Consider the following 26574-nt stretch of genomic DNA (forward strand, 5'->3'; position numbering starts at 1 on the left):
GGGCGCCTGGGTCGGGTTGGGTTGGGCTTGGCTGGGCTGGGCTGTGCGGTGCTGCGCTGCGCTGGGCTGGGCGAGAGCGGTGGGCGGGCGAGGAGCGAGCGGCGGAGAGCGGCAAGGAAGCGAAGAAAAAGCGGGGGCCTCGCGCTGCCATCAGCTGAGAGCATGAGAGCATGCCATACCCGTCGGGACGTGCCCCCCTCGCAAAAGCAAAACCACGCAGAATACGACGAGGTAAAATAAAACAGACACGCGCTCCAGCAGCACGCACTGCTGGCACACGACCGAAGGCCAGTCGAGTCGCCCGCCCGTGCCCGCGTCACGCTTGGCTCCTGCAATTGTACACGGCCCTCACCCAGCTTTGCTCCGCCCGTCTCGCCCGGTTTACGCTGCCTGCTGCCTGGCCTGCTTCCGGACCGTCACAAGAGGCACAGACTCCATCCGTCCTCGCCGTGCTGACGTGACGTGACCTGGCCTGACTTGACTGCACTTGGGCCTTGCCGGCAAGCACCAATCAATCCCAACGAGGTGCTCCCACACCAGACAGGCGTCTTCGTTCGCGGCGACGGCTGAGACTTGTGAACGGGGAGACATCCCGCGCCGGATCGCCTGTGGACTGTGTTCGAACGAGCGTCGCTGGCTGCGTCTCGTCCAGGCTTTGCGTGACGCCAGGTACCCGTGTTACGACTGCACAGCATGGCCTACGCAAGCTCCGCTCGAGAGGTGCCGAAACGGCTTGGGTGGCTCCCCCTCGCTCCATCTGTCTTCTCGTTTTTGACAGGATTTGCCCGTCAGCAGCCACCACCTTGACGAAAGCACCTCTGCGGCTGTTGTTCGCAATTGCATCATCTGCATGGACGGCATTTGCCGATTTGGTCTCATCGTGCGTGAGAATACGGCCCGAGACATAGAAAGCATCAAAGTGGGAGAGAGCACGCGCTCTGGTTCTTCGAGATGCCCGTCAGGCCGCCGGCGTCTTTGCGTTGTTCAGCATCCGTTTCTGAGGCCGCAACGCCTTTCACGCCCACTCCTCGACCAGCCGTTGCTGAGGCTCAGCAAGCTCGACCTTGGATCACGGTACTGGCAGGAACCCTCTCACACACATGCACGCGCACACACGTATACGTGCTGTCATATAATACACACACAAAACACACACACACACACACATATATATATATATATATATGTATATGTATGTATCATAAATATAATAGGTATATACATGGAAGAAAGTAGACTGTTTCGACCATGCATGAACAGGCCCCGTTGGGGGGAAAAAAAAATAAAAAATAAAAATTCTTCACGTGAGTGACGACGTCAAGACAACCCGTTTCTACCGCCTCCACTCCGGCGTCGTGAACCTGGGTATAATCCACTCTCTTAGCAACGTCGCACCCCAGACAGGGGCCGGCTCCTCCTCAAAATCAAACACGCGCCCCCTGGACAGCATCATGCTGAATTCACCGGCGTCATGCCACTCCTGCTCCCACCTCTCCTTCTGCTGCTCGATGGCCGCCTGACTCACCAGCAGGCCGGGTATGCATCTGCGCCAGAGGCTGGCCTGTCTGCGCTCTTCATCAAGCTCGGCCACCCGCGATCTCTGCAGGTCGACCATCTTCTTTCGGTTTTCCGTCCCGACCGACAGAGATTTGATGCACTTGATCTTGCCCTCGCGACTCGTCCTCGGGTCTTGGTAACCCCAGTACGCCAGTTCGACGGCTGACTTGGTCCACGACAGGCCCGCCTCGCGCTGCGACGGCGAGCTGGCAAACAGTACTTCACCAATGTACGCCATGATAGCCGCCTCCTCGCCGGCTGAGTCTGGTGTGCGAACGTAGACCTCGTTGCCCGAAGGCGGTGGGTCCGGGAACTTGGATGCCTGCAGTAGCGACCAGAAACTGGCTATGCGAGATTGCAGCACGTCCAAGTCGGTCCGTTTGACTTTCGCGGCTCTTGCTTGCTCGTCGGCTCTCGGGACCGGCGTGGCCGTCTGTGCCTCTCGTTGCGCGCGCAGTATCGACAGGAAAATGGGCAGTGCCGTGTTCGTGTCCCCAGTTTGAGCGCGGTGCACAGCCAGTGCGGTTGTAGCATCGAGTATGTTGCTTGTGACCGGCACTCCGGGCTTGATTATGCCTCGCTTTCTGTCCAGCACTTTCGCGGGCTCGTCGACGCCAGACAAAGCAAGGTCGAGTGCCCACTGGTACATTTCCTCCGCCGTCTCATTCAACCCCTTGAAGTCAAGCCAGCCAGCGTACGCGAGCGCCGCGTCCATCTTCTCCTTGTTCGTGAATCCCTTAGTCGTCAAGATCTTGAGATAGTACGTCTCTGGCGGTGCGTACGCCGGCACGCAGTTTTCCTCCAGTGGCGGCTCGATTCCTTTTCGCGGTATTTTCTTTGGCCTTGGATTTGAAGGACCAACCATGTATGCTCGTTTGAACACATGATCTCGCGTCGTGTCCACAACCGCATCCTCAAGCTCAATGGCTGCTCGCCCACAGCCCATAAGTGCCTCATAGTAGCCTCTCTTCCACTCGTAGCTCATGTCTTCGATGTCGAAGCCCGTGTGTCCCATCCCGGGAACAACGACATCCGCCTCGTCCACCACCCGCAGTCCCTTTCCGTCCACGCCTGGATCCTCAAGCCTCTTCAAAAGGTCCCTGAACGCCAATCCGCAAAGCCACCAGTTCACGGTGCCTGTTGCGTTCGCGCTGGGCACCTCCAGACCTCTCGCAGCGTGATAGACCACTTTGGTAAGGAACGTCCACTCCTTCGGCGCGGGGAAGTCTCTGTCGACCATCTCTTGCGTGAGCATCCACGCCCACGCCAAACCGGCCGAACAAATCACCGCCCCGATGAACGTGTACTTGCCCGCCAGCCATGACTGCTCCTTGATGAAGCGCTTGGTTTCCGTAGATATGAGACGCGAGATGAAGTTCAGCTGAGCGCGCGAGCGCGAGCTATTCAGGAAGCTGAGTTGCGGTCGTGAAGCTGTGTGCGAGACGAGGAGGACTCGTGAGCTGCGCGCGAAGGAGCGGGTGCGCGTTGCACGGCAAAATTTCGTCAGCGGGGGTCGAAGCGGCCGTGACTGAGGTTTTATACGTTGAATGACAGGCATTATGATGTCTGATGTAAGTCGAGATGGGAGAGGCGTTGCGTTTAAGTTGGGGACGTCGTGACAGCAAAACGCTCAGACGTTCATGAACAGATAGAGATAGCTGGCCCCCTCCTCGCTCAAATTCGAGGCTTCAGCACAATCATTATTCATGCGAAAGTATGGAAGCTGAGATGCACTTGTATATTTAAACGATCCTCTGGTCGAGTAGAATACTATATAAATCTTTCGCGGTGCGTTGAGCTCTACGCTTTGCCCAAGTAATATCTCGTACATCCTATCCGTTGGCCCAAATTCACATCGTCCTTGCAAAGATTTCATCCTTGTAGTTATGAATCATGACAGCCACCCAACCTGCCCACTACCTCCCTAACTCGCTATGAAACCTTAATCCTCATTCGTTCGTCATCAGGGTGCTACGCTAAACAATACAAAATCATAATGTATCCAAGTGAATTCTGCTGCAGACTTCTGTACGTGAACAGCGAACAAATGCAAACGCCATTTACAAAATGCTATGACAGTTCAAAGCGCTATGCTCTCCTTCCGCAAGAACAAAAAAAATAATAAAAAAATTTGGCGTGCAGAAGTAATGACAGAAAGAAGCTCGTGACGTTAGGTAGGATGCAGTACACGCCCGACACGGGCTGTACTGTGTCAGACTCTCCTCGCGCCCATGAGTGAGAGGCTGATTGATGTATCATTGGCAGTCGTGCTACTGCCCGGATCTGGTAGGAGTTCCCATCTTCGCAGATGGAATGGAACGGGGGCGTTGAATGACTTTTGGGGCTGCGCCGTCGCTGTGGTGCTCTGCCTCTGTGGCGTAGGAGGCCGAGGAATCTGCAGAGGTAGACGAGGTGAGCCTTGCTGTGCACCGAAACGCGCAGGAGGCGCTTGCTGGATTGTGGTGGTCGTCGGTGTTGAAGGAGTCTGGGGCTGTTGCCGTGTGGTCACCAGACCAAGCCAGGCATCTACAGATGGTGGTGGAGCGAGAATGAATGAGACCCTCCTTTCATTTGGATACTTCGGGATCTCTGAACGTATAAGCACATTTCGATACTCGTCCGTAAGCTCATCAGAGATATACGCTGTGGTGTCGTAAAGGAACTCTGTTGTGCTTCGAGATGAACTGAGAGCCGCATGTGTGAATACAGAGAAGAGAATAGGAAGTAAGGACGCAACGTCTGCTGGTGAGGACTTCGAGCTCTCGGACGTAAGCTTCCGGACAACAAGGAGATGTAGAAGAGCGTTGAGGAGGCAACAGGACAAGTCGGATGCCATGCGTGATAAAGGCCTGCTGTCCACATCGCCAGCAAAGTACTTGGCTAGCAATTCCCGAATCATTCCAAATCTATCCTGTACGGGCGAATCTACGTCTCCTTGCGCAGTCTGAGGTACTGATTGTGGCACAACTTGTGTGCTCACAGTAGAGTCCACAATATAGAGCAGTCTTCTGAGAAGGGTACGAATTCGAAGCAATTGAAAGTGATCGACGTCGTTGCCTTCACCCTTGATACGTGTACAGCAATCATTGACGATCTTTAGTACCTGCATCTCGGCAATAGCGCGTAAACGGACCAGCAGCGCGGGATCGAGACCATCCATAAGGTCGAGCCACGGTGGGCGCTCTGAATCGGGGCTACGCATGATTGCCTCAAAGAGTGATGTGGCTATCTCCGTTGATCCTTCTGAAGCCCTAATTCCATTGTTGAGAAGCAGTTGCATCTCAAGCTGGCACAACGGAAGTGAGAGCTCGCCTACCATCTTGACGAGCTGTGGAATCTTCTCTTGGCTGGACAAACTAGCCGAGATTTGCCCTTGATGATTCAGAAGCTCTTCAATAATATCCTTGAGCAATGCACTTCCGCGTTGTGTGAGTGTCCGATTCATGACATGCTCTTGAAGCTGTCTCTTGTGATCGATGGCGCAGCCAAGAAGGAACTCTTTCACGGCGTCGTTTCGCAATACCTTCTCAAGTGTGTCAATGCAAGGATACGTTGAGTCATGGTCGAGATTGCTCAAAGCAATTGCCAGATGCTGCAATACCGTATCCACATGCTTTTTGGTGAAATCCTTCTGGTTCAGCCTGAATTTGTAGTTCACATTGAAATCCTCAAGCTTGTTCATGTTTCCGGGAAGAAGGAGCACCGATACGACCACAATGGAGAGCTTGCAATTCGCTTCCGTTGATAAAACGGATTGCTCCCGAATCTTTCTCTCAATTTGTGACAGCCTCTCAAATGACAAGGCCCCAGAACCAAGAAGCATGGTCAAAACTTTGCAGCAGATGTCTTCCGTCATAGATTGCAGTAAACGGGTGACCCATTCACTGAGCAAGGTATCAAATGTTGACTCATCGAAAGCTCGTAAGCGAGGAAACCACTGAGCTTTAACTCGAGCCTTCAATGGTGTCGTCAAGTGCGTTGTTATTCGTTGAAAAACTCTGGTAATGCTTTGCTCGTCCATCGTAGTGCCACTAGATAGTATACGGTCTATCTCTTCCTCTGATTCCAATGAGCTTGACGCAACAAGATCCAACGCATTGTCAGATGCGGGTGAACATATTGCCAAGGCGTTGCGCTGGTCGCATCTTGCAAGATCATACGTGACCTGTTGGATAAGGGCTAGTTCACTCTTAACACTGGTCAAGAGATTGAGCAATGAGGATAAATACCCCTTCTCCAACGGCATTTCATTCCGGAATATATGATATCTCTCCACAGCAGACAATACGAGCGGGCGTAATGCACCTATTGCGGCAAAGTTTCCTATATGGGAGCGGATTGTATCGATCGCAGCAACAAGTATGTCATGATGACACTGTCGCAAGCAGATGCCGATGACATCGGCGAGAATTGGAAAGTCTTCGACCGTCTCGAGGAGATATCTGGCGGATTCGAACATGTTCGCGGTGAGATAAGGGCGGGTCGAACCTGGCAATGAAGATCCAGTCTCGACATAAGCCTTGGTCAGTCGAGAGTATTCATTTCTCACGAATGCACTGAGCTCGAATCTCTCGGCGATAGACAGACCATGGAGAAGCTTTTCCTCTTTCTCTGACCATTTGTCCTCTGAACGCCCAAAAATGGCCTCTTCTACACGCTCTTTTAGAATAGCCACAGGTTGAAGTTTAGATAGGCCAGGTTCATTGGCTTCTCGAAGTAAATTGCGCTGAAGATCACCAACATGTTGTGGCAGTCCTACCGTAGGAATACCGCGGACAAGTTCTCGCAATCTGGATGCAGACTGGGGACTGTGTTCACTGTCAGACATCGCGCCTCGGGCGATAACAGCACGAAGCACCTTAAGTACGGCAAAAGACTTCGCTCGGACCAATTCAGCGACGACTTTGATAACGTTGTGAACGTCAATGTTGGCATTTGAGGGCGGATCCATGATGAAGGTCAGTATATAGCCTTCGATGTCAACACCAATTAGGGCATAGCGCCTCAAAATCCGCGAAGCTAGGTAAACCCTATGAGAACCTTGACGGTAAGCTGACGAGCACCATTCTAATACAAGCTTGACGACATCCTCTGGTGATGAGAGGGCACCATAAAGCTTTGAGCATACTTCTGGGATGGACGCGTCTGCATCGGCCTTGTCTAAGATTTCAAATGCACGTCGTTTGGGGGACACCGTCGATCGCGGGTTCTGTTCCCAGAGGGGTTTCGCCAATCGATTGTTGCGTTCGATAATGCTTGCCACAGCGGAGGCGAGGTCAGCCCGCAAGGTCATACTGCGAACCAGTGGTTCAAATCTTGTCCAACTTTTTGGGATGATCAGGCACCCTGCATGCGAGCTAGCCAACGTACCAAGTAACAGCCTAAGTCGTTGGGAGATGGGAGCAAGCAAATCAGCGTTTTCCTCATCTGCCTCAATCTGATGGAGGCTGTTACACACCGCTTCTGCTAGTCTTCGTCCTCGCTTCCGCGTTGATGTGAGGAATCGCCAGTACAATTGGACATGAACGAGCCACAGCGGAAGACGCTCAACACTGCTGCCTTCAAAAGACGACATGATCCAATCTAGGAAATGGTCCTGATCAAGAAGCTGCTCGACGTAGAGATGATACGTCAATCGAACAACGTATTGCATTTTTACTCTCCATGATTGATCCGAACGTGAGGAAATTGTTGCGTCAATAAATTGCTCGACGTGCATAGTCCATTCCCGTACCCATTTTTGCTCTGCGCTGATTCCGAGGGCACCAGTCACGCCTTTTCTCTTTAGTGTGCGGAGTTCGTTTGCACCAATGCACTTTGCCAGCCAGATTGCGCGAGCGGTAGGGATTTCTTTTGCCAGGCACTGCTCCAATAAGCCCTTGCCGTTGATTCCATATGGAATAGTGCGGTTAAACCGTCGTAGCGCGCATGCTGGATTTGCCAAATCAGACAGCCATGCTTCCCGCTTTGTGTTTGTTAGAGAAACGCGCGGGGGAGGTTTGAAGGTTGAGGTGGCAGTTAAGCGACCTGAGCCCTGTCTCTTCTCCAGTATAGCAACGAAGAGAGATGAGAGCGTTTGTAAGCCAGATTTGTGCTTCAGAGGGTTCCAGATCGACGGTCGTGCAGTGTTAGACTCGTTCGTTATCGTGGGCTTGTTTAGGAATCCTGACTTGACAGTTTGTTCCGATAACGTATCTTCAGGACCATTCCCAGTCCAAGGATTGTAGTCCGCGCTTTCTGCCATTGCCAGATTAGTTCTCGAAAGCGATGCTCGGGCGGTGATGCACAACATACTTCCGTTGGGGTATACTAGCGACACGAGAGGCGGCTCAAAATTTTGGGCCCGGCCATCCACTCCTGAAGCACCGTCACCGCCTGCGTCTGACGGCCAAGGCAAAGCATTTCTGTTTCTGGCGTATTGAGCTGGTCGCGGAGGGAAGCCAACTGGTGGGATCGTGCATGTCGCAACTTGCTGCACTGAGCTTTCAGCAGAGCCAGCCGACATTTCAGAACGTGCATCGACATCAGCAGGTCCACCATCACTTCCATACGGCGTCCTGAGACCGTCCAAGTCCGACTTCAGGCCTGACCGTCGCGCATCATCTGCGGTTGAGCTGGCTCTGGACGATGCGTTTGAGTGCACCCGGACATGAGCGCCGCCCCCTCCGCGGTGCTGGGAGCTTTGCTGAAGCATCACCTATGTCGGCGAAGTCATGTTTGGTTTGAAGCGAAAAGAGGCACAGATGGAGAGATACGGCAGACGGGATCTGTGGGTATCAAACGCATCTGCCCCAGAGATCGGGACGGTCAGACGCACGAATGAGACTGCGCACGAGCGACGAGGCGTGAGAGGGAATAGAACAGCGGTAGACTGTCGAGTGGAAGAGGGAACCGCAGACACGAATGGTGGGAGAAGTGTAGTAGCACGCAGAGAAGCAGAGAGGCTACAACTGCGGGAGTGGACGAGGCGATCCAGCTCAGCGGATCTCTCGCTCGCACGCACGCACGGCTTCGATGCCGCCCACTCGCTACGCAGCAAGCCGGGACGTTCGCCCCCATCGCAGGCGGACATGTCGGCACACCACGTCGTCTTCCCACCAGCCGAAAACGACGCAATCTAGCCCGTCCACGCCAAGTCTGTGCGTGCGAGATAAGTCAACGATTACGTGCCGCCATTCTAACCCTTGGTTGTTGTTCTTGCTTTAATTAGTTCCACGACGGGAGTTGCCATCGTCCCATCCATCGCGAGACCTTCCTATCGGTCAGCTGTAAGCTCCCGCTATCGGCACGTCTCGCCTTTACTGTCTCGGCCGAAGTGTGCTACGCTCGGATCTCCAGCGTGGAACCTCGCCTCAGATCTTACCTCTGTGTGTGTGCCTGTCCCAATTCGACGACACTCGCCTGCCCCCGAGCCATCCAAAGCAGCCTACGGCATCATGGCATCAAAGAAGGACATGCGAAGAGCGGATCTCGGTAAGGAACCCGCACAGCCGTCTGGCAGTTTTGTTCCATGACAAAGCTGATGATGCGTGCCCAGCTGTACCTTACGTCGAGCCGGCGGCGAACAGCGATACGCCGGATATGACCGGTAAAGGCCCCAGAAGAGCCGCACACGAATACCGAAGCGTCGGGCGAATCTAACACGTGTGGCCAGGAACAATGTCAAGCACTCTGCCGATGGTAGCGGTATGCTCGCAAATCTCGTGATAATGAGGTGCTTCACTAACCGTGTCGATCCCAGATCGTGACAAGAAACAGGTATGCAAGACGCTTCCATACTTCGTTCATATGCAGCTAACGCCATGCCGCTTAGAATGCTAGGCTGGTACGCTAATCCTCCGTGATTTGCGAGACTTTGTCTCGTCCCATCTAGGCAAAAAATTGATATATCTGCATTAGGACGGCCGTGGTATTCGCCATGCAGACTTGGCTGGCCGAGACACCTGCCAAGAAAAAATCATCCTCAACACCTGGCTATTTCTCTGTCATTATGGCCAGTCAGTCGTTGTCTCTTCCGTGCTCTTGGAAATCAGAGCTAATTTATCGACCAGTGATGGCATTAATGGTTAGCTATATGCCGTTGTTTCTGCCTCCACCGCCCGCACGAGGCACCGGCACTGAGGCTCCGGCCGCAGCACCAGTTTCATAGGTTGCTTTTTGTTCTAACTGTACATCAATTTGGAGAGCCTGGACTTTCTTGTGAAGACGTGCGGAGGGGTAAGTGGCCAAGCTTTGATATATATCATGTCTACCGTGTCGTGCCGCTTGCTTTCATAATGTACCCTGTATGATAAGCTGTACAATAGGCTCATATCATTCCTAAGAGGTATAAATCCTCATGATGGAACCTCAATAGCCTCGAGTTTTTTGAAAATTTGACTCTTCTACGTGATTGCAAGTGCTCTTTTTCTGCATGTCTGCAAATCTACGCGCGAACTCCCCTCCCTTCCCCGGTACCCTCCCATGACAGGCATTCACGAAGTACTCCCTATACCTTCCATCGTTATCTCTATAGAATCTTATCGTCTAGAGATGAGGAGGCCTCACTCACTAGCCTGAATAGCCAGCCTGATCGTCCGCTGTGCACGACTGCTCGGTTTCTAGTCACTGGACGAAAAACTTGGTCCGTGCACCGTTCCGCGCCACACTCTTAAGTCCCTCAAGGACTGGTCTCGCCCTCAACTTCAACAACAACCACAAGTCTCCGCTCTCGACTCAGTTTTTTCGCAGCAAACTAAGCAACAACTGTCAAATTTGACCTCAAACACACAACCGCTTACCACTTAAAGTGTCCAAGTCAGCGCGCGCGTATGGTGAGTACTCTATCTCCTATCTACCCCACCTCGCTTCGATTATCACCGTTGTGACCTCATCGCTCTCTCACGATTCAGACGTGTTTCTGTGGCCGCATCTGACACTCTCTGCAGACAGATATTCAAAACCTCAAGACTTTCGACCCCTTTGCCGATGCCCAAGAGGATCAAGGCGCCGAGGCCACCCAGGTGAAGGCTGCGGAGAATAGTACGTACATTTTCTGTAAGAAGAGCTTGTGTTCAAGGCTGTGTATCAACTATGACTCCATGAGTCTAATTCAGACTGAGTGGCAACTTCTTGAGCATCGAAGACTCATAAGCCACATCTGACGTGTGATACTCATCTTGATCGCAAGGCTCCACACTACAAACCTTGGAAAGATCAGCGTGACTAACTGTTCGCTTTTTCATCCCAGAAATACATATCCGTAAGTGTCGTTCATTCTCACAGTGCAAAATCCATACTAAGCGCTACAAGGCATCCAACAGCGTAACGGCAGGAAGACTTTGACAACAGTCTCTGGTATTCCCTCTAAATTTGACTTAAAAAAGGTTCGTATATAGGCCGCCTTCGACATCGTTCTCGTCTTGATCTAACGACATTCAGATTTTGAAGGTCATCAAGAAAGAATTTGCCTGCAATGGTACTGTTGTAAACGATGAGAAAGTTGGCGACGTGATTCAGCTTCAGGGCGACCAGCGCACCAACATTCGAACCTTCCTCACGGACAAGAAGAGCGGTCTCGGTATCAACGCCGACTCCGTCCAAGTCCACGGCTTCTAATCGCCAGAATGCCATGCTCCGCCCACTGTTACGGCTGAAGCGCCATGATGGCTTTTGGTAGATGAATACGAATCCGCCAGGGTCTCTCGCTGTCAGCGAGCGGCCTTGAACCGAATAGCCTGCCCTCTCGCTTCTGGCGATGTGACGGATGGGACACGCCACATGCGTATAACGAGAGCACGGAATTATTGACGATACCCCTTGGCTTGCAATTCAGGAGCTAGGAAGCAACCTCGCTTCCAGGCTTCAAACTTCGTGCGCATTACATCTACGAACATGTTTGATGGTTGCTTACCTATTTTATCTCACTCAAGTCGCTCATTACTCTTTGTGATGGAAGCTGCAAGGGATTGTTTTGTTGTAGTCTTAGCAGGCTTGCTGCTCCTAGAGCTGAGCTACACAATATGATACAGAACTGCTTTCACAAGCTAATTATCTTTTTTGCTCTCCTTTTTCTTATGTTGCAGCTTCGGGCGTCGATCTCGGTTGGCTAGGCATCCCAGGCAATCTCATCTGCTGTTCTCGCCACTGGTCCAACTCTTCTTGTGTGCCCTTGGGCGATCGGAACCCGAATATCTTCCACGGTTCGAACCTGCCAGCAAGGTACTTTCTCGACATGATGACATGCTCCGTCAACGTCCTTGTCCTTGGCTCGCCCCACTGTACATCCTGCGCTCCCTCTTTGGTTTTGCCCACAATCTGGCCAGGTGTGAGGGTCTGCTCGCTCGTGATTCTCGCCACCACTTGCTGCACTCCCAAAGGCAAATTCTGGAACTGCATCGGCGTCTGCCCAAACTTTCGCGACAATATGCGCACACGCTTATACTTGACATCCCACTTGAGCACCTCTTTCTTCAAGTTGTAGTTGCGGACCATGCGCGCATAATGCTCTTGAAGAGATGTGCCGCAAGTTTCGCGGATGCCAGCGAAGTTACCTGTTTCGACCGCGGTTTGGATGGCTTGGTAGGACCGCTTGTGGAGGTCTTTGACTATGCGTTTGTGGGAGAAGGTTTCTAGGGATATCCGCGGGGGGCGGAAGAGCATCCACGACTTCTTAAGATGCTTTGGCCTCGAGCGTATAGGCGTTTCGCGCCAGAACGTATACTTGCTCACGAGCGTTCTGCGAATTGATTGTCAGCTTGTCCGGCTGCGTGCTTGGGTGACGAGGCTCTGATTACTGGAGAATCTCTTGAACATATTGCTTTCCAAATTCGTAGAGCTGGCTAGAACGTAGTCTGGGGTTCAAGAGCAACGATGGACCTGGGGGGAGAATGTAGGTGACTTGGAATAGGAAGTCAGTCATATGTTGAGGTGCGCCATTGCAGTATGTCACGTACTTCTCATCATTCCAAGTTCGTCTGGCAAATCCTCCTTTCTAAGATTCTGCATCTGCATCGACTGCGCTGTACTTAACGAAGGCCTACTCGGCCGTTGCTGTGTTCGCGGGTTGTTCTTTGACACACCCAACCGCTGGTACGCAGAGAACAGGCGGCGCGATTCATAGTGGCATCTTGGTGCAGATGCAAATGCATCTTTGGCCAGCCGCAAGGGCTGGCCTGACCTCACTATGCGCTGAGCCATGTCAATGGTTTGTCGACGAGCATCGCGAGGCAAAAGGTTAGAAAGGTCGATTGCCAATTTGGGCTGTGGTGGGCGACGTGGTAGGGGTCCGTGTAAGCGAAGAAGACGATGCCTCCAATTGGTTGCTTCACTTTCGCGTCGATCCTTCGCCTTGTCTTTGTTCGCAGGTGATACATAAAGGGCGACAACTGCTTGGGAATTCAGATCTTGGGCGCAAAACCTCAACTCTGTCTTTGAATTTGACACTCCTCAAGTTTGACTTTGCCTTCGCCTCATACAGTTTGCACGCTTCATCCAAGTCTTCTGGATCTGGTCCTTGATGAACATCGTTTAGTTTCCTCCCTGTGCACTGCCTGGATACTCCCCCCAACTCCCATAGCGATACTGGACAAAACCGGAGATTGGGGAACCTGATACTATACACAGCCCGCAGTGCTTGTGACCAAAACAAGCCCTCGCCTGTCCGCCTTTCCCGCTGTCGAATCCCATCCCAGCCTTATGCTAGAGCCTGTCCCCTCCCACTATTTCCTTGTCGTGACCTTTTGTGATGCTATACATGATGAACACCAATACTGGGACCAGTTGCACTCTGCTAATCAGCGGAGATTTAACCACTACCAGTCCAGCCCGTAGCGCGCCGGTAAGTGATGCGGAAAGCTACCACAGGCAAACCCAGGCTTCCTTCGACTCCTGGCCAAGGAAGGACCGATGCCCGGACAAGAAGATCGTGAGACCTACATGGGTTGACCTGCGCGCGAGATTCTATGGGCGAGGACAACGGAGTGCCTTGATACTCCCGTCGTCCTCCATCGTAGCAGGTTTGCCTAAAGAGTGCTGGATATCCGTCTTCGAATATCTACCTCCACATGATCTAGGTCGATTACTACGTGTTAATCGTGCATTCCATTCCTGGTTAAGTTTCTCAGAAGAACCGGAAGAACGACTCTCCATGAATGAGTCCAATCGTATAAGTTACAAAAAGTTGAAAGGTCTGTGGAAGCAATCCAGGCGAAGGTTCTATGGGCACTTGCCACGACCACTGGAAGGATTCACAGAGCTAGAAATGTGGCGGCTCATCGGCGGCTCGAGGTGTGAGATGTGTCTTTGCCCTACAGTATCTCTCGGTCATAACTATGAACCTTGCCAGAAACTTCCGGGAGGACTGCCACTCAGAAACCGCAGCAATATCCGGATTTACTGGTCAATAGGTGCTCGACTATGTCAACAGTGTGTTGAAAGGCTCTCTTTGTTGGTTCGTGTTAGAAACTTCCTTCATACGTAATATTATAGTTCTCAACGTTTGTATCTTCAGGCGGATGGATGTAATCCAAAAGTTTGATCCATCCGTCGTCTGTATGTCTCAAACAGGTGAAGGGCGTATTGGCAAACATGCGCTTCATGTTTCAGTGCGCCGCGTATCTGACTTTAAATGAGGTAGGGATTTTACAATATACTAGAGCCAGTCGCATGCGATAAGACCATCAAACGTTGGCAACGATGGGAAGCTGCCAGCCGTCCCGAGTTGCTACCCGAGTATACGCCCGTTCAAAGTGGAATGCAAGAACCAGGTACGTCTCGCAATCCTTCAAGTTACTCGGCATCCCACAAACCAAAAAAAACAACAGTCGCACATTTCGATTTGGCGAGGGCCAAGAATTACGTGAGACCCCCATACTTATATGGGAATTCCGTGGCGATGGCTCAGGGACGAAATGATATTGTTGGGCAGGCCGAATCGCTTAATCTTCCCATTCCTTTTGCTGATTCCGCTCCTCTGCTCCCTCAAGGGCCTGTCACGCAACATCAGCAGAGCTTCGCAAGGAGCAAACGTAATCCTCGGGGGCCATGCGTCGTGACCAATGCAGCTTCACTCCCTACTTCGTCTCCATTAGCGCCAGGGACCGTGCCAGTTGCAATGGGCAAAAGATTCTCTACTTCGGCGATCAGGCGATCTCAAGTGATGATTAACCATTCCCGTTGTGCTGAAATTGCAAGAAGGGCGTCGATGCTCATACCTCCCATTACCATGGACCAATTAGAGAACCTACCGGCCTACAGAGCTGCGCGAAACATACCATGGAACTTGACCGATGCAGAATGGCCCGCCCTGAGAAACCGGCTTATTTCGCAGGCCACAGAACACTATCGTGGAGACGTCGGTAAATCTATGTTGCCTAATCAACAAAGCAATCTCCGATCCATACTCCCTTGTGTGTTCATCGCTAGGACTGCTCCCAATGACAATTTGCTCACAAAATTAACGTCAACGTCAAGAGGGGGCTCAAAACGCAAATGCGACAGTCCTGATTCTATCGGAACAGAGATGAGAGACGTCAGCTCACGGAAGAAAGCTATATTGAACATATAGTCTGCAACAATTTCCAGAGATGACCGGCAAATCGAAGAAATTCATATCTGGAGTGTTCGAACTCCTCCGGGTGGTAATACATTCATGTCAGTAATATATAGTATCAACTCCGACATGGGAAATATTTGCAAGTCTCTTCAAACGCTAGATTCATATGCTAGCATCTCCCCGTAGTTGATTTTCTCGAGATTACGTCTGTTTTCAATATTACAGTCATCTCTTAACTATTCAAGTCTTTGCATTGCCTCCTAGTGACACGGATGCATAAACACAATAACCACAGTTCATTGGAAGGAGGAGCTTGTGTATCATAGAAAGCATACTCCGAAGCAATCCGGATCTCATTATGTAGAGGCTCAAGAAATGCTCTGCGGCAGTATGTCTTATCTAATCGCTCTCTAGAAAGGTCTACCTATAGTGAATGGCTCTCCAGTTTGACAAATTTTCACCAGCAACAGTAACTCGAGCTACTGACTAGAACCTGCACAACCATCAGCCAGATACGATGTTCAGATCGCACCCATTCCGAGAGTTGTTCAAGGTTCAGATAGCTTGAAGAGTGAAATGAGCGAAGTTCGACATTGTACCACTATTGAGACGGTCATTTCGAATACGGATGGAAATTCACTGTTGGAGTGCGCAAACTAAATCCATAGTACTATAATCTAATTCAAAAAATTGTCTCTAGTCTGTTACGTCCTCAAGGGTATCTCTCTAGTCTACATGCAGTCACTCCCATCTGTTCTCGCGAACACCGACTTTCTCGCTTTGAAGGAACTAACGAAGCCCTGAGTATTGAGACCAAAAAGCTCTTGTCCATTATGTTTTCTCGCATCACAGCCTTAGCAAGCATCAATCACTTCGGGTTGGCTTCTTCAGTTCCTTCTTTCTTTCTTCCTTTTTTGTCTATTTCACGATATAGATCCAGTCCGCTTCGCAACGTCGAAAATCGCGGCCACAACCTTCTCTACGTCTTTTGTCTTGATAGGGACTCTATGCTCGCCTTCCCACTCCACAACCGTCGTGCTACCAGGCTCGCAATACTGCTCCAACAGTCTTCTATGAAGATGTAGGCCCGGATCTTTCAATCCATGCACGTGAACTGTGGGCAGTTTGAGCTTCTCATATCCGTTCCACACTTCGGGATCCACGGTAGCAAAACCCTCGCTAATCTCCGCTGCATCAACCAACGCCTTACAGCCGGCGCTGGCAGATGAGAGGCTCACGAGGGGTGCTCTTCCAGCAAGCAAAATGGCAAATTTCCATTGCGGAAGCCCTGTAGATGTGCCCGCAGCGGCCTGCAGCTGCTGATCGTACAGCAGTGCGGCGCTCACCTTTGCGCCCTGTGAGAAGCCCATCAGTCCAACCCAGTTCCCTGTGCCGCCTATTCGGTCGTCCTCTTCCATGGCCTGTTTGAGTTGATAGTGGATTTCTTCCACGGCCGTCTCCGCGTCCACCTCCTTGTGTTCTGGCAACCAGCGCAGCCACCTGCGGAAAGGCGCGAAGTCGGCGTACACGGGAAGGATGCCGGGCCCTGCATAACCGGTGTCAACATAGAGTTGTGTATTGAAAGCACGGTAAAGGCATACCTGCATCGCAGAAGAAGGGCCCGTCTGCAAAGACAAGTCTGAACGTTGGTTGCAGCTTCGCGATCAGGGCGCGAGATTGCAGTTTAAATGCCTCGCCGGTGACACCGCCACCATGCAAACACAGTATCCGCGGCGATGCCAATGAATCATCTGGTTTGCTTGAAGACATAGTTGGTAAAGCGATCGAAGTGCAATACTAGATCTAGAAAGGCGCAATCTAGCTTCTCTTGATATGCGATCTTCGCGTGCCGGAGCCCGAGGAAGCGGCGAAGTTATGCTTTTTCGTGACGCACAAACTTGGAATGATAACTAAAGGAGACAGGGCTTAAATGAAATGCGTAGATCGCGTAAGATGTGGTATGACTGGTAGAGAAAGCTTACGAAGTTTGAATGGCGCGGGTCAAATTCATCTCAGCTCTATTCTTAGATTTTGGAGGGGAAAGCTGAGCGGGCTGCCTAGTGGGAAGACGGAACGCAAGGCTGAGCTCAAGGCTGGCATGCGTATATAATTATTAGTTCACCTGGCCTTGTACCCCCATGCATCGTAGCAAATATTATTGTGCTGCTTGTGTCGCTGGTCCCTTCGTATCATACCTGCATAAAACATCGGGCACAAAAACTTTGCATCAAGTGGCCATGTATTGCTAATTCTTGCGAGCTAAGCTAAATTGAAGGCTTCAAGCGATTCTGTGGTTGAACAAGATCAGGTAGGGAAATATTAGATAATGCTCTTCCAGTCTGATACCTGCTGGGATCGTTCTATTTTTGTTATATTCATGAATCTTGATTCCCTTTCATACAGTTAAGGCTACACTGCCTTACCAGACCACGATCATCTAGACAGCACAAGATCATCTATCCTCAGCAACATCTTGACAGTCTCGGCTGCGAGCTCAATCGCACTTGTGCTCACCAACAACGGCTGCAGCACATTCTCTTCAGTAATATTATTCTTGACCCCTCCGTTCTTGATACTAACGCCTGCATTCCGTTCTCCAAGCGCATGCCGATGCCTGAGTTCTGTGACGACCTTAATACTGTTCAACCCCGCATTCTCTGCCAAGGTCGTTGGAACAACTTCCAAAGCATCTGCAAAAGCTTTCCAGCAGATGGCTTCTGTGCCTGTCAAACTCCTCGCCCTCGTAGACAGCTGGTGTGCGATCTCAATTTCCGGTGCACCGCCACCAGCAAGAAGCGCCTTCTTTTTGACCAAGCAGCGAATAACGCATTGAGCATCGTGGAGCGAGCGTTCGGCCTCATCGAGGATGAGAGCGTTGGCGCCTCGGCACACAATCGATACAGTTTGTTGGGGAGCTTTGATACCTGTAATCTTGACAATGCGTGAACCTGAGCTTTGAATCTCTTCAACGAGGTCGGCCGAGGCAAGCTTGTCCTCTGTGAACGAATCAATATCAGCGATGGGTTTGCATCCAGTGCTCTGTTATTCGTTTTAGTACATTTCTCGATGCAGTCCAAACCTTCAACTAGGGTAGTAGATATGCTTTTACCTTGCAGATGAATTCCACCTCGTCGCGCTCAATGTCTTTGACCGCCAGAATGCCCAGTTTCGAGAGAAAGTGTAACGATAAGTCGTTTACTGCATCACGCAGTATTGACTTCTGTATCAAAAGAACATTGCACTTTGCCTTCTTAATCTTCTTGACCATGTTGAGAAGATAAGTGCGCTCCTCTTTCAGAATCTTGTCCATTTGTCTATAATCGTTTACAACGATCGAGTTCTCCATATCAGGCTTAGGCGGGCTTAGCTGGAACTGTATGAGAGCTATCCGTGCCTTCTCCATGCGTGTAGGACCTCCGGCGCTCTTGATTACTTGCTGCTGCAGTACCAGACCATCGACCATCTCACTCTCGTCGATGGTGCCACCGGGCTTCTTTAGGATGCGGATGTTGCTGAGATCGACGTTTTCTGCTGTCTTTGGGTCTATCACTTTGAGCACGGAGTCCACAGCCATGGGCGCAAGCTTTGGTTCTTGTGAGACGATCTTTGAGCTCAATGATGTCGATGCAGCTTTTAACAGCGTTGCTCTATCACTTAGTGAGATCGGCAGCGACATATCATGCAGCACTTCCACAGCAGCTGCCGCCGCACGTTGGAACGCCTCTGATATGACGGTGGGGTGAATGCCCTTCTCCAGCAGCTTGTCGGCCGCATCTAACAAACTTCCAGCTATAACAACCACAGACGTCGTGCCGTCTCCTGCCTCAATGTCCTGGGCGTTGGCAAGGTCAACTAGCATTTTGGCTGCTGGGTGCATGACCGCGATGTTCTTCAGCATGGTGTTGCCGTCGTTCGTTATTATAGTCTGGCCTTTGCCTGTTTGTATCATCTTGTCCATGCCTCTGGGGCCAAGCGAGGTCCGTATGGCATCGGCAACAGCCTTTGCGGCTTGGATGTTGGACTGGCGAACTGCCTGGGGCTTTTCTTTGTCCTTTGATGCAGTCAGTCTTAAGGTCAGTGGAGTTATTTATATGGCAGAACCTGACTTTGAAAGCAGCATTTCCACCTCCCTGATCTACAGCCATGGCGTATTCTTCAAACTAAGTCTTAAGGGTTATACGCAGATCAGAAAATTTGGTGCAGCCTTTACTGGAGCTTGAATAGCAAACGCGACGCGGAAGCAACAGAATTTCGTAAGTGGCCCGTGCCCAAGATTTTATACATAAGTACTGTAACGTACAAGTACGCAGTGGCGCAACTCGCCTGCAAGCCTCTCCGCCCATATTCTTTCCAACACAGCGTCGATGCAAAGAGATGAAGAGATCATTTTCGAATAAGCGGATAGCGCGTAAAATTGGCCATGATAGTGACGAGGAAGAAAGTTCTTCGAATGGCTTGCAACCTCAAGGTATGTAATGCTCCTATAGCGCAGTATCTGTCACTTGTTTCTAATTCTACCTTGCGCAGACGGCTGATCAAGGATGCAGAGTCTGTGGTCAAGCGCCCGTTACTGCCGTCTAGGACAAAGAAGGCATCGAAGCTGCGAATGTCATTTGGACCCGGTCATAGCGACACGGAGGAAGCTGGCGAGGGAAGCACAGTCATCACACCGAAGAAGCCTTTCGGACGACAAAGCATTCAGCGGAACGCGGAACGCAAGTCGCTGAGACCTACTAGATCTCCAGAGTTGCTGCCACTCAGAGACAGTAACTCGGACCGCCCAAGTTACTCAAAAGACTCTTTAGCTGAACTAAAGCTTTCTACTCCCTCTACGCCAAGAGATATTTCACACCATACAAGTGAAGATGAGGAACCAACGCAGTCATTAGATGTGATCAGCAAGTTCGGAGTGGTGACATCGCGGCCTGCAGGCAGTGTCATACCGACGGAAGCAGAAATCAAAGAAAAAAAAGATCGACGAGCACGGTTAGCACAGGAGAAAGAGTTCATATCTTTAAATGCCGAAGACTCAGATGAGGAGCGGCGAGAACTACTTCTGAGGCCAAGGGAAAAGTACGCGGAGACAAGACTAGTGCGTGATGATGAGGACATAGCGGAAGGTTTCGACGATTACGTTGAGGATGGGAAAATCGCACTTGGACGGAAAGCACTACGTGAAGAGAAGATAAGAAAGAGGCGGGAGATGGCAGAGCTCATTGCTGAGGCTGAAGGTGCTGGAGACAACGAAGAAGAGGACGACTCAGAGGCCGAGAGAAACGAAGCATATGAGGCCACTCAAACTAGAGCAGGTACTTATGGCCAGAGGCGTGTAGAAAGTGAGCATCAATACTCACGAACGCCTCCGAAGATCACACCTGTGCCAGATTTGAATGCTGTGCTAGATCGAATAAAAGATGAGCTGCGGGCAATGCAGGACGCAAAGGCATTCAAGCTCCATAAGCTTGAAGAGTTAAAAGTAGAAAGAAAGGAAATTGCCGAGAGAGAGGTTTGGATTCAGGCTCAGCTTAAGGAAGTAGGTGAACGATACGAGAAACTCAAAGTCGAGGCTGGTATGACGGATGCGGACCTGAATGGCGGTAGTAAGGAAATTCAGTCTGGAAGGGACTTGATTGCTCAAAGAGGTCTAGAGAGCTATGGTTCCACACCAATAGCTATGAGTGAGGTAAATAGCGATGAGGGTTGAACGAAAGAACATGTACCACGTCGCAGGTTGTGAACATAAAATCATGAACTTAGCAACAGAACCAGCTCAATTTATCAACGAATCGCCAAGAAATGATATCAACAAAATACCCATGCCATTATTGGAGAAGAACAAAAGTGCATACCCCTAGGAAGGCAAGTTACTGCTCTGCTCTTTGTTTGGCTGCTGAGTAATTAGGAGCTCTTTGCAGATTCCCAATTTTTTATGTTATATTGCAATTACAACAACTTATTCTATCACATACGGTCATAGAATGAGGAAAACTGGAGTCCCCGTCCGCTCACTCTTACATAAGCCTCATATCGGCCCATTAGTACTACGGTGGGTGACCACGTGGGAATCCGGAGCTGCTGTATGTTTTTTTTGCCATTCCTCCCATTCTCGGGGAATGGGATCATTATTTTATGAACCAATACACATCTCCTTTTATTGTAAAAGTGAGGGCAAATTAAAATTATCTTCCTGCTTAGGAACCGATAGTCAAGCCTGTCTCGGTTGGACTACTTACAGAGGCATTGACATTTTGTCCTGGACATTGACGTCAGTTTTTTGTCCCTAAAGATCCAAGAGAATCATCCTTTATACTGTTTTATTATAAAGCGGTACGTCCAAAGAATATACGAGGGGAGACGGAGCAAGTTGGATTCTCGGAGATTGACCTTTAATACTGACAAATTATATCATACGAACAATAGGCTAAGAAGTAAAGAAGTCGTGTGAACCTGAAATATCTGGATGTAGCATAATCGAAACCTGAGGATTCCCATGTAAGGTTTCATCTTCTCACGTTCCTGTCTACATATTTCTGGAGTACGATCTCGTTCCTTCCCAAAAGCTTGCATGGTCATCCTTATGCCTCCCGTCCTCGGGGCGCGGAAGATCTTCACAATGCCGTTAGCAAAGCTTGTCATCAAAAAGGAACCTGAGCGGGAAAGGTAGGAGTGATCCGAATTAGAATTTAGGCGAATGTCGGTATCGTTTCTTTGATTTCGCACGTACTTACATGCGTTGGTGCATTCATAATTTACGTATTCACCCTTGATCTGTTCTAATTTTGTTATTGAAGCCGAACTGCTGATTGGAGTTGCGGCTTTAGCGATCCTATGTTTGCTGTAGATCCAGCTTACCAAATGACAGCAAAGACACTGCTAAGAGCTTTGAAGGCTTCATTAGTTATTTCGTACTCTAACCTGTGGCGACCATGCCGAACCATCAAAACTGGACGATCCGACCTCACTGTGTCCATGATAAGACCAAATTGCATTCTGGTTGATATATTGCTAAGAAAAAATAGTCAAGCACGGATTGAGTTTGATGTCCTTTCTCAAATTCAGTAATGCCAGTCATTTCGTTTGCTACAGGTCACTAGAGACCGTGCCGAGTTGATACGCCGACTTATAGTCGCAGGTGAACCGACAGGCGAAGAATGTAAACTCGCATGGGACGTGCCAACTTCAGCCTAGAAGCTGTTATAGCGTAAATTCTCGCTATCATAACTAAAGGCCGCCGACATCGAGGATTCCCTTAATTGCTGTTGACACCTGATAATCTTGTATATCTTATTGTAATTGGAAGAAGATGAACAATTACATCTCGCTACTGGCATGTTACGGACTACGATGACGGCTGGTCCCTACGTATGATTTGTATACATCATAGCTGAGGGTATAGCCTAATGTGCTTGATTAGACTGGGATTTCGTCTCGAAATGATTAAGGACATCGTATGCAAAAATTCTCTGCCAGCTTGGGTTAAAAAGAGAGACACCCGGAAGGAAAGCCTTACCTAGCTAATCTCCAAACGCCACTGGGCTGCTTGACTCGCCCCGCCGACCTTCAGCTCAGCATTACGCATTGCGATGTGTCTAAGCTGACTTCCAAATATTCCCGCAAGTCGCTTTTGAGATTGTTGCTGGGCCAAGATTTCGAGGACTTGGTTGCATGCTTTTATTATCAACTGAATCGTCTAATACCTTGTCGTTGCTAGGGGACACGCATTACATCTGGTGAGACCAAAGCGCGTCTCATTTTCCATAAGCAGGGGAACAAAAGTACCAACTGACCTATTATGCACATTTGTGTCCTAAGAACCCAAGTCTACGAAAACAGCTACAACAAAAACATCGTTGGACTTATTTTTGGCAATTTCATATAATTCATCTTTTTGCTATTTTCAGCATCTTGCACAATGCCAACAATGTTATATATCTTGATTTCATCGTCTTTTCGTCCAGAGTCTTCCAAATCTCAATTCCACTTAGGCTCACGATCCAGGGAGCTTTCGTTCACGGAAAAGCCTTGGAAACGGCCCCGTAGAATGCCTTTCCTTGCTCTTCAGCGATCGAAAGTTCAAGCTGAGTTGGCTTCCGTGACCCGTCGGCGCCGGCGAAGGTGCCAGCTCCCCACGGAGAACCTCCGTGAGGTTCGTCGAAATTGGCTAGCTTAGGGAAGACAGTTTTGTATCCCAGGGGTACATAGATGAGACCATGATGAGCGAGAGTACTCATTGCGGCGAGAGCAGTGCTTTCTTGGCCACCACCTGGAGTACCAGAGGAAACAAACAATCCGGCATATTTCCCCCAGTATCCACCGGTCGCCCAAATTTGTCCTGTCTTGTCCCAGAATGTCTTCCACTGCGCGGAGAAATTGCCGAATCTAGTTGGAATACCGAACAAGAAGGCATCGTACTCAACTAAAACCATTTAGAATTCAAGAGATATTGCTTACGCTTTAAAGACGATGACATACGGAGGTCTTTTGGATCGTCAAGCACGGGAATGGAGGTGTCCTTTGCGTTGAGGGCACCCATTTTCTCAAGCACATCATCGGGTAATGTTTCCTTTACTTGAAATAGTGTTGCGGATCCTCCCGCAGCCTCGATTCCCTTCTTTTCAGCTTCGGCCAATTGACGAATATGGCCGTACATTGAATCTAGTACGACAAATTAGCATGTTTTTGGTAACTCAGCCTTGGAAAGGGGGGTGCGTGGAACAGCACTACATACAAAAGACGATCGCGATCTTCGGTGCCATTTTTAGCTCTTGTTCAGATCCTTTCCTTGGGTAAAATGTTTGATGAATGTTGAAAGAAGCGTTCTGTGACCGATCCTTAAATACTGCTCACGATAACAGTCTTCATGCTCGGAGAATGGGCGAGGTTCAGCCAATCAGGGGACGTGCTGAGGATTTGCAAAAGCTTAGAAATACTCACATCAGGAGCTTAAGCGGGGTCAGAGTGTCTTGAAGCTCCACAAAGCTTCAACGAGTCGACGGAATCGTTCGAAACGGAAAAGGCCAAACTGATTCGGAAACCTCCGTCCACAAGTTTTCTATCATGACGTCTCCGCTTTGAAGTGCTTGTAAGTCACATCCCTGTTGCAGAACGGCTGACCGATGTGCTGGCCTGTTCACGGGTCGATTATTGGGAGGTTATGCTTTGGAACTATGACGGCCAGTCTCCGCCTGGTGATGAGTCAGTCAAACACCAAGCTCGGCATCTTACTAAGCATTTTGTGTCACAGCAAGACCGGATGGATCTAAAGGGCTTGGAAGAAACTTGTGAACAAGTATCGGATCACATCAACGCGAGTCCGGACGGACAGACCGCTTAGAACACTGTTCACAGAGCACTTTGAATGAAATGAAACGCGTCTGGATTCGTTGGAAATTAAGTGAGAAGCATTTTGACTTCTAAACCTACAACGGCCAAAATTGTATTCTTTCCTGTGCAGCACCTTTTTCGGAGAGTCGCCGGATATTATAACAACGACTTCGATGTTCAACTGGTCAGCAACACAGAATTTCGAGGTCCTCATGCCGGGTCTGAGCAGATAAGACCTTGTTCAAGCTTTTCATCGTTAGTGCTGCATCTGGCGAGGAGCAAGATGAACTTACGATTGGAATTGCACAACATTGAGCAATTTGGCCGATGGCAGCACAGATGCTTACGAAGTCAGCCCGGCTGGTAGGCGTGCTTGGTGCTGTAGTAGTGAGTACATGTTCTCCTTCTTGACATTCATCTACGTACGGTTTGCACAATCAAGGTCAGCAAGGCCGAGAATATCAGTAGAACAGCACTGAGCAGTGCCTGTTAAGCCTGAGCATGGAATATAGGTCTGGCGATTTTCCAAGGCCGGCATAGCCATTGCAATTGGGAGAAGAGCGAGGACAAATGAAGCCTTCATGGTTGCGAATTGAGGGTTAGAGATCGATTGAAGTGCTGTTAGATACGAATGGTGTTTGGGTAAAGCGGATGATTTGGATATGAAATTTTTGGCATATTCGGAGCCATTCTTATAGACAGTTATTCTGGCGCTACCATCACATCTCTTTGCCCATCGTCGGTGGCAAAGCCATAACAGAGCTGGTCATCGCCTCGCAGTACCTCCGAAGCCACAGTCGACATCTTGATAAACCGACGAACGGCATCGAGGCCAGTCGCTTCCCTGCCCTCAGGGGAATGCTGTTGCCGGCCGGATATTGAATTCCCTTCTTTGTAAAGATCAGCACAATCCACAAGGATGGCGGTTTTCAAAACTACAGGGCAAAGCTCCATTGAAAGAAAGCCATTTGAACTTCTCGATGGCGAACAAGCACAAACGTGGTTGCCGATCTCAACGGTGATCTGCAAGAGACAGAGATGCGGACTTTACCAATGCCATCGTTTTTCTGATTGTGTGTGCATAAGTTGATCAGGCAAGAGGCCCTCTCATCTTACTCCGAGGTCAAAGCATAAAGTAGAGAGATGCGCATTTGAATAATAGTTTGCGCCCATTTCGTATTGAGAATAGGCGTGGCATTTGACAATTTTGAATGCGACTTTCGCCCAAAGATCGGTATTTCCCGTCGATGAATCCCAGCGCACGAAAGTAGTCTATGGCAATGTGAAACTTGTGCTTGATGATTCCCCGCGTAGCAAGGGTTTCCGCCTTGATCTTCACCCTCGTCAAGTAGACAATACTCCGGCCAATGGCAGAAAACTTAGCATTCCCTAACCTTGGTATGACGGAAAGATCTGCAATATTCATTTGCAAGCCATGTGCATCGCCACATCAAGTTCTACGTCAATCTTTGTCGATCTTCTAGGTGCTGCGCAAAGTACCTGGATCGTCAAGAGCACCAGCCCTAGCCTCATCCCAGTGGCACGGCTGAAGAGAAACGATTCCCCAATATAATCATTTTAGAATTTTTCTTAGAGTCTGCAGCCAGTCTCGAGACGCAATTGGTCAGAACGACATGCAATCAGCATGTTATCCCTTGCGAATACAGGACAGTTCCCAGGAAATTAGCGCCCTTAAACCTAGACAACGGCGCAATGTGCATTGTATGGTACATGTGCGAAAGTTTCGTAGCTTGAACTTTGATTCGTCTGCACTTGCGTAAACCTGAAAACGTGGGACAGTTTCTGTGATTTCCAAAGGACTCGAGGTCTCTCCTCGCGGGAGGAATAAGAAGGCTCAGGTTTCAGCCTGGTGCGGTAGTTGGACAGGATAAGTGAGCTTTGTCAATGGCAGCTGCCGAGGACTTAATCGTGTGCTTCGCTACGAAAAGGAACGAACACCGAAATTGTGTCTTTAGAAAATGGAAAATGGGATAGCAGTGTTTGTCAAGGGTTCAATTCTTTGCCAACCATTTTGCATGATCCGAACCTTGCTGAGCTGAAGACAAAGTGGCAAGCGTATAGCGTCGCACGCGCCGTTGACTTTCGGACATTGCCACCAATGGTGTTCACACAGTTCCCTGTGATGGGGAGCATAGTTG

The 26574-nt window shown here is 49.9% G+C and overlaps 9 protein-coding genes and 1 non-coding gene across 11 annotated transcripts; 4 read left to right on the forward strand and 6 right to left on the reverse strand.

Moving 5' to 3' along the window:
• Positions 1-205: 205 nt before the first annotated feature.
• On the forward strand, positions 206-1313 carry PV09_04944 (uncharacterized protein). The gene has a single exon (XM_016358387.1). The coding sequence runs from the start codon at positions 851-853 to the stop codon at positions 1310-1312; it is 462 nt and encodes a 153-aa protein (XP_016214005.1). The 5' UTR covers positions 206-850; the 3' UTR covers position 1313.
• PV09_04945 (uncharacterized protein) lies at positions 1169-3161 on the reverse strand. The gene has a single exon (XM_016358388.1). It carries the CDS (start codon positions 3113-3115, stop codon positions 1334-1336), a length of 1782 nt encoding a protein of 593 aa, XP_016214006.1. The 5' UTR covers positions 3116-3161; the 3' UTR covers positions 1169-1333.
• Positions 3162-3274: 113 nt separating this feature from the next.
• PV09_04946 (uncharacterized protein) lies at positions 3275-8544 on the reverse strand. The gene is made up of 2 exons (XM_016358389.1): positions 7852-8544; positions 3275-7794 (listed from the first exon to the last, which is right to left on the reverse strand). The coding sequence occupies exons 1-2, from the start codon at positions 8249-8251 to the stop codon at positions 3770-3772; spliced, it is 4425 nt and encodes a 1474-aa protein (XP_016214007.1). The 5' UTR covers positions 8252-8544; the 3' UTR covers positions 3275-3769.
• Positions 8545-8993: 449 nt separating this feature from the next.
• PV09_04947 (translation initiation factor SUI1) lies at positions 8994-11154 on the forward strand (the record flags this gene model as incomplete). The annotated part of the gene is made up of 11 exons (XM_016358390.1): positions 8994-9030; positions 9095-9145; positions 9212-9243; positions 9299-9315; positions 9371-9382; positions 9457-9554; positions 9609-9622; positions 10485-10578; positions 10787-10798; positions 10849-10922; positions 10978-11154. The coding sequence occupies 11 exons, from the start codon at positions 8994-8996 to the stop codon at positions 11152-11154; spliced, it is 618 nt and encodes a 205-aa protein (XP_016214008.1).
• Positions 11155-11393: 239 nt separating this feature from the next.
• PV09_04948 (uncharacterized protein) lies at positions 11394-12765 on the reverse strand. Its single transcript, XM_016358391.1, has 3 exons — positions 12492-12765; positions 12333-12435; positions 11394-12274 (listed from the first exon to the last, which is right to left on the reverse strand). Exons 1-3 carry the CDS (start codon positions 12733-12735, stop codon positions 11611-11613), a joined length of 1011 nt encoding a protein of 336 aa, XP_016214009.1. The 5' UTR covers positions 12736-12765; the 3' UTR covers positions 11394-11610.
• Positions 12766-15752: 2987 nt separating this feature from the next.
• On the reverse strand, positions 15753-17098 carry PV09_04949 (uncharacterized protein). The gene is made up of 2 exons (XM_016358392.1): positions 16693-17098; positions 15753-16637 (listed from the first exon to the last, which is right to left on the reverse strand). Exons 1-2 carry the CDS (start codon positions 16859-16861, stop codon positions 16015-16017), a joined length of 792 nt encoding a protein of 263 aa, XP_016214010.1. The 5' UTR covers positions 16862-17098; the 3' UTR covers positions 15753-16014.
• Positions 17099-17312: 214 nt separating this feature from the next.
• On the reverse strand, positions 17313-19319 carry PV09_04950 (T-complex protein 1 subunit delta). The gene is made up of 3 exons (XM_016358393.1): positions 19198-19319; positions 18201-19142; positions 17313-18130 (listed from the first exon to the last, which is right to left on the reverse strand). Exons 1-3 carry the CDS (start codon positions 19234-19236, stop codon positions 17525-17527), a joined length of 1587 nt encoding a protein of 528 aa, XP_016214011.1. The 5' UTR covers positions 19237-19319; the 3' UTR covers positions 17313-17524.
• A 90-nt stretch (positions 19320-19409) lies between these two features.
• On the forward strand, positions 19410-20903 carry PV09_04951. Of its 2 annotated transcripts, none has more exons than XM_016358395.1 (2): positions 19410-19559; positions 19619-20903. In XM_016358395.1, exon 2 carries the CDS (start codon positions 19698-19700, stop codon positions 20793-20795), a length of 1098 nt encoding a protein of 365 aa, XP_016214013.1. In that variant the 5' UTR covers positions 19410-19559; positions 19619-19697; the 3' UTR covers positions 20796-20903. The 2 variants fall into 2 exon arrangements, with proteins under 2 accessions (XP_016214013.1, XP_016214012.1); XM_016358394.1 differs by having other exon boundaries at positions 19639-20903.
• A 155-nt stretch (positions 20904-21058) lies between these two features.
• Positions 21059-21175, forward strand: PV09_04952. Its single transcript, XR_001622105.1, has one exon. It is a non-coding gene; the product is annotated as a 5S ribosomal RNA (ribosomal RNA).
• A 1566-nt stretch (positions 21176-22741) lies between these two features.
• Positions 22742-24220, reverse strand: PV09_04953 (NAD(P)H:quinone oxidoreductase, type IV). The gene is made up of 3 exons (XM_016358396.1): positions 23820-24220; positions 23564-23746; positions 22742-23507 (listed from the first exon to the last, which is right to left on the reverse strand). The coding sequence occupies exons 1-3, from the start codon at positions 23845-23847 to the stop codon at positions 23101-23103; spliced, it is 618 nt and encodes a 205-aa protein (XP_016214014.1). The 5' UTR covers positions 23848-24220; the 3' UTR covers positions 22742-23100.
• Between the last annotated feature and the right edge of the window lie 2354 nt (positions 24221-26574).

Source organism: Verruconis gallopava, assembly GCF_000836295.1.
Source record: "Verruconis gallopava strain CBS 43764 unplaced genomic scaffold supercont1.14, whole genome shotgun sequence".
Lineage (NCBI taxonomy): Eukaryota > Fungi > Ascomycota > Dothideomycetes > Venturiales > Sympoventuriaceae > Verruconis > Verruconis gallopava.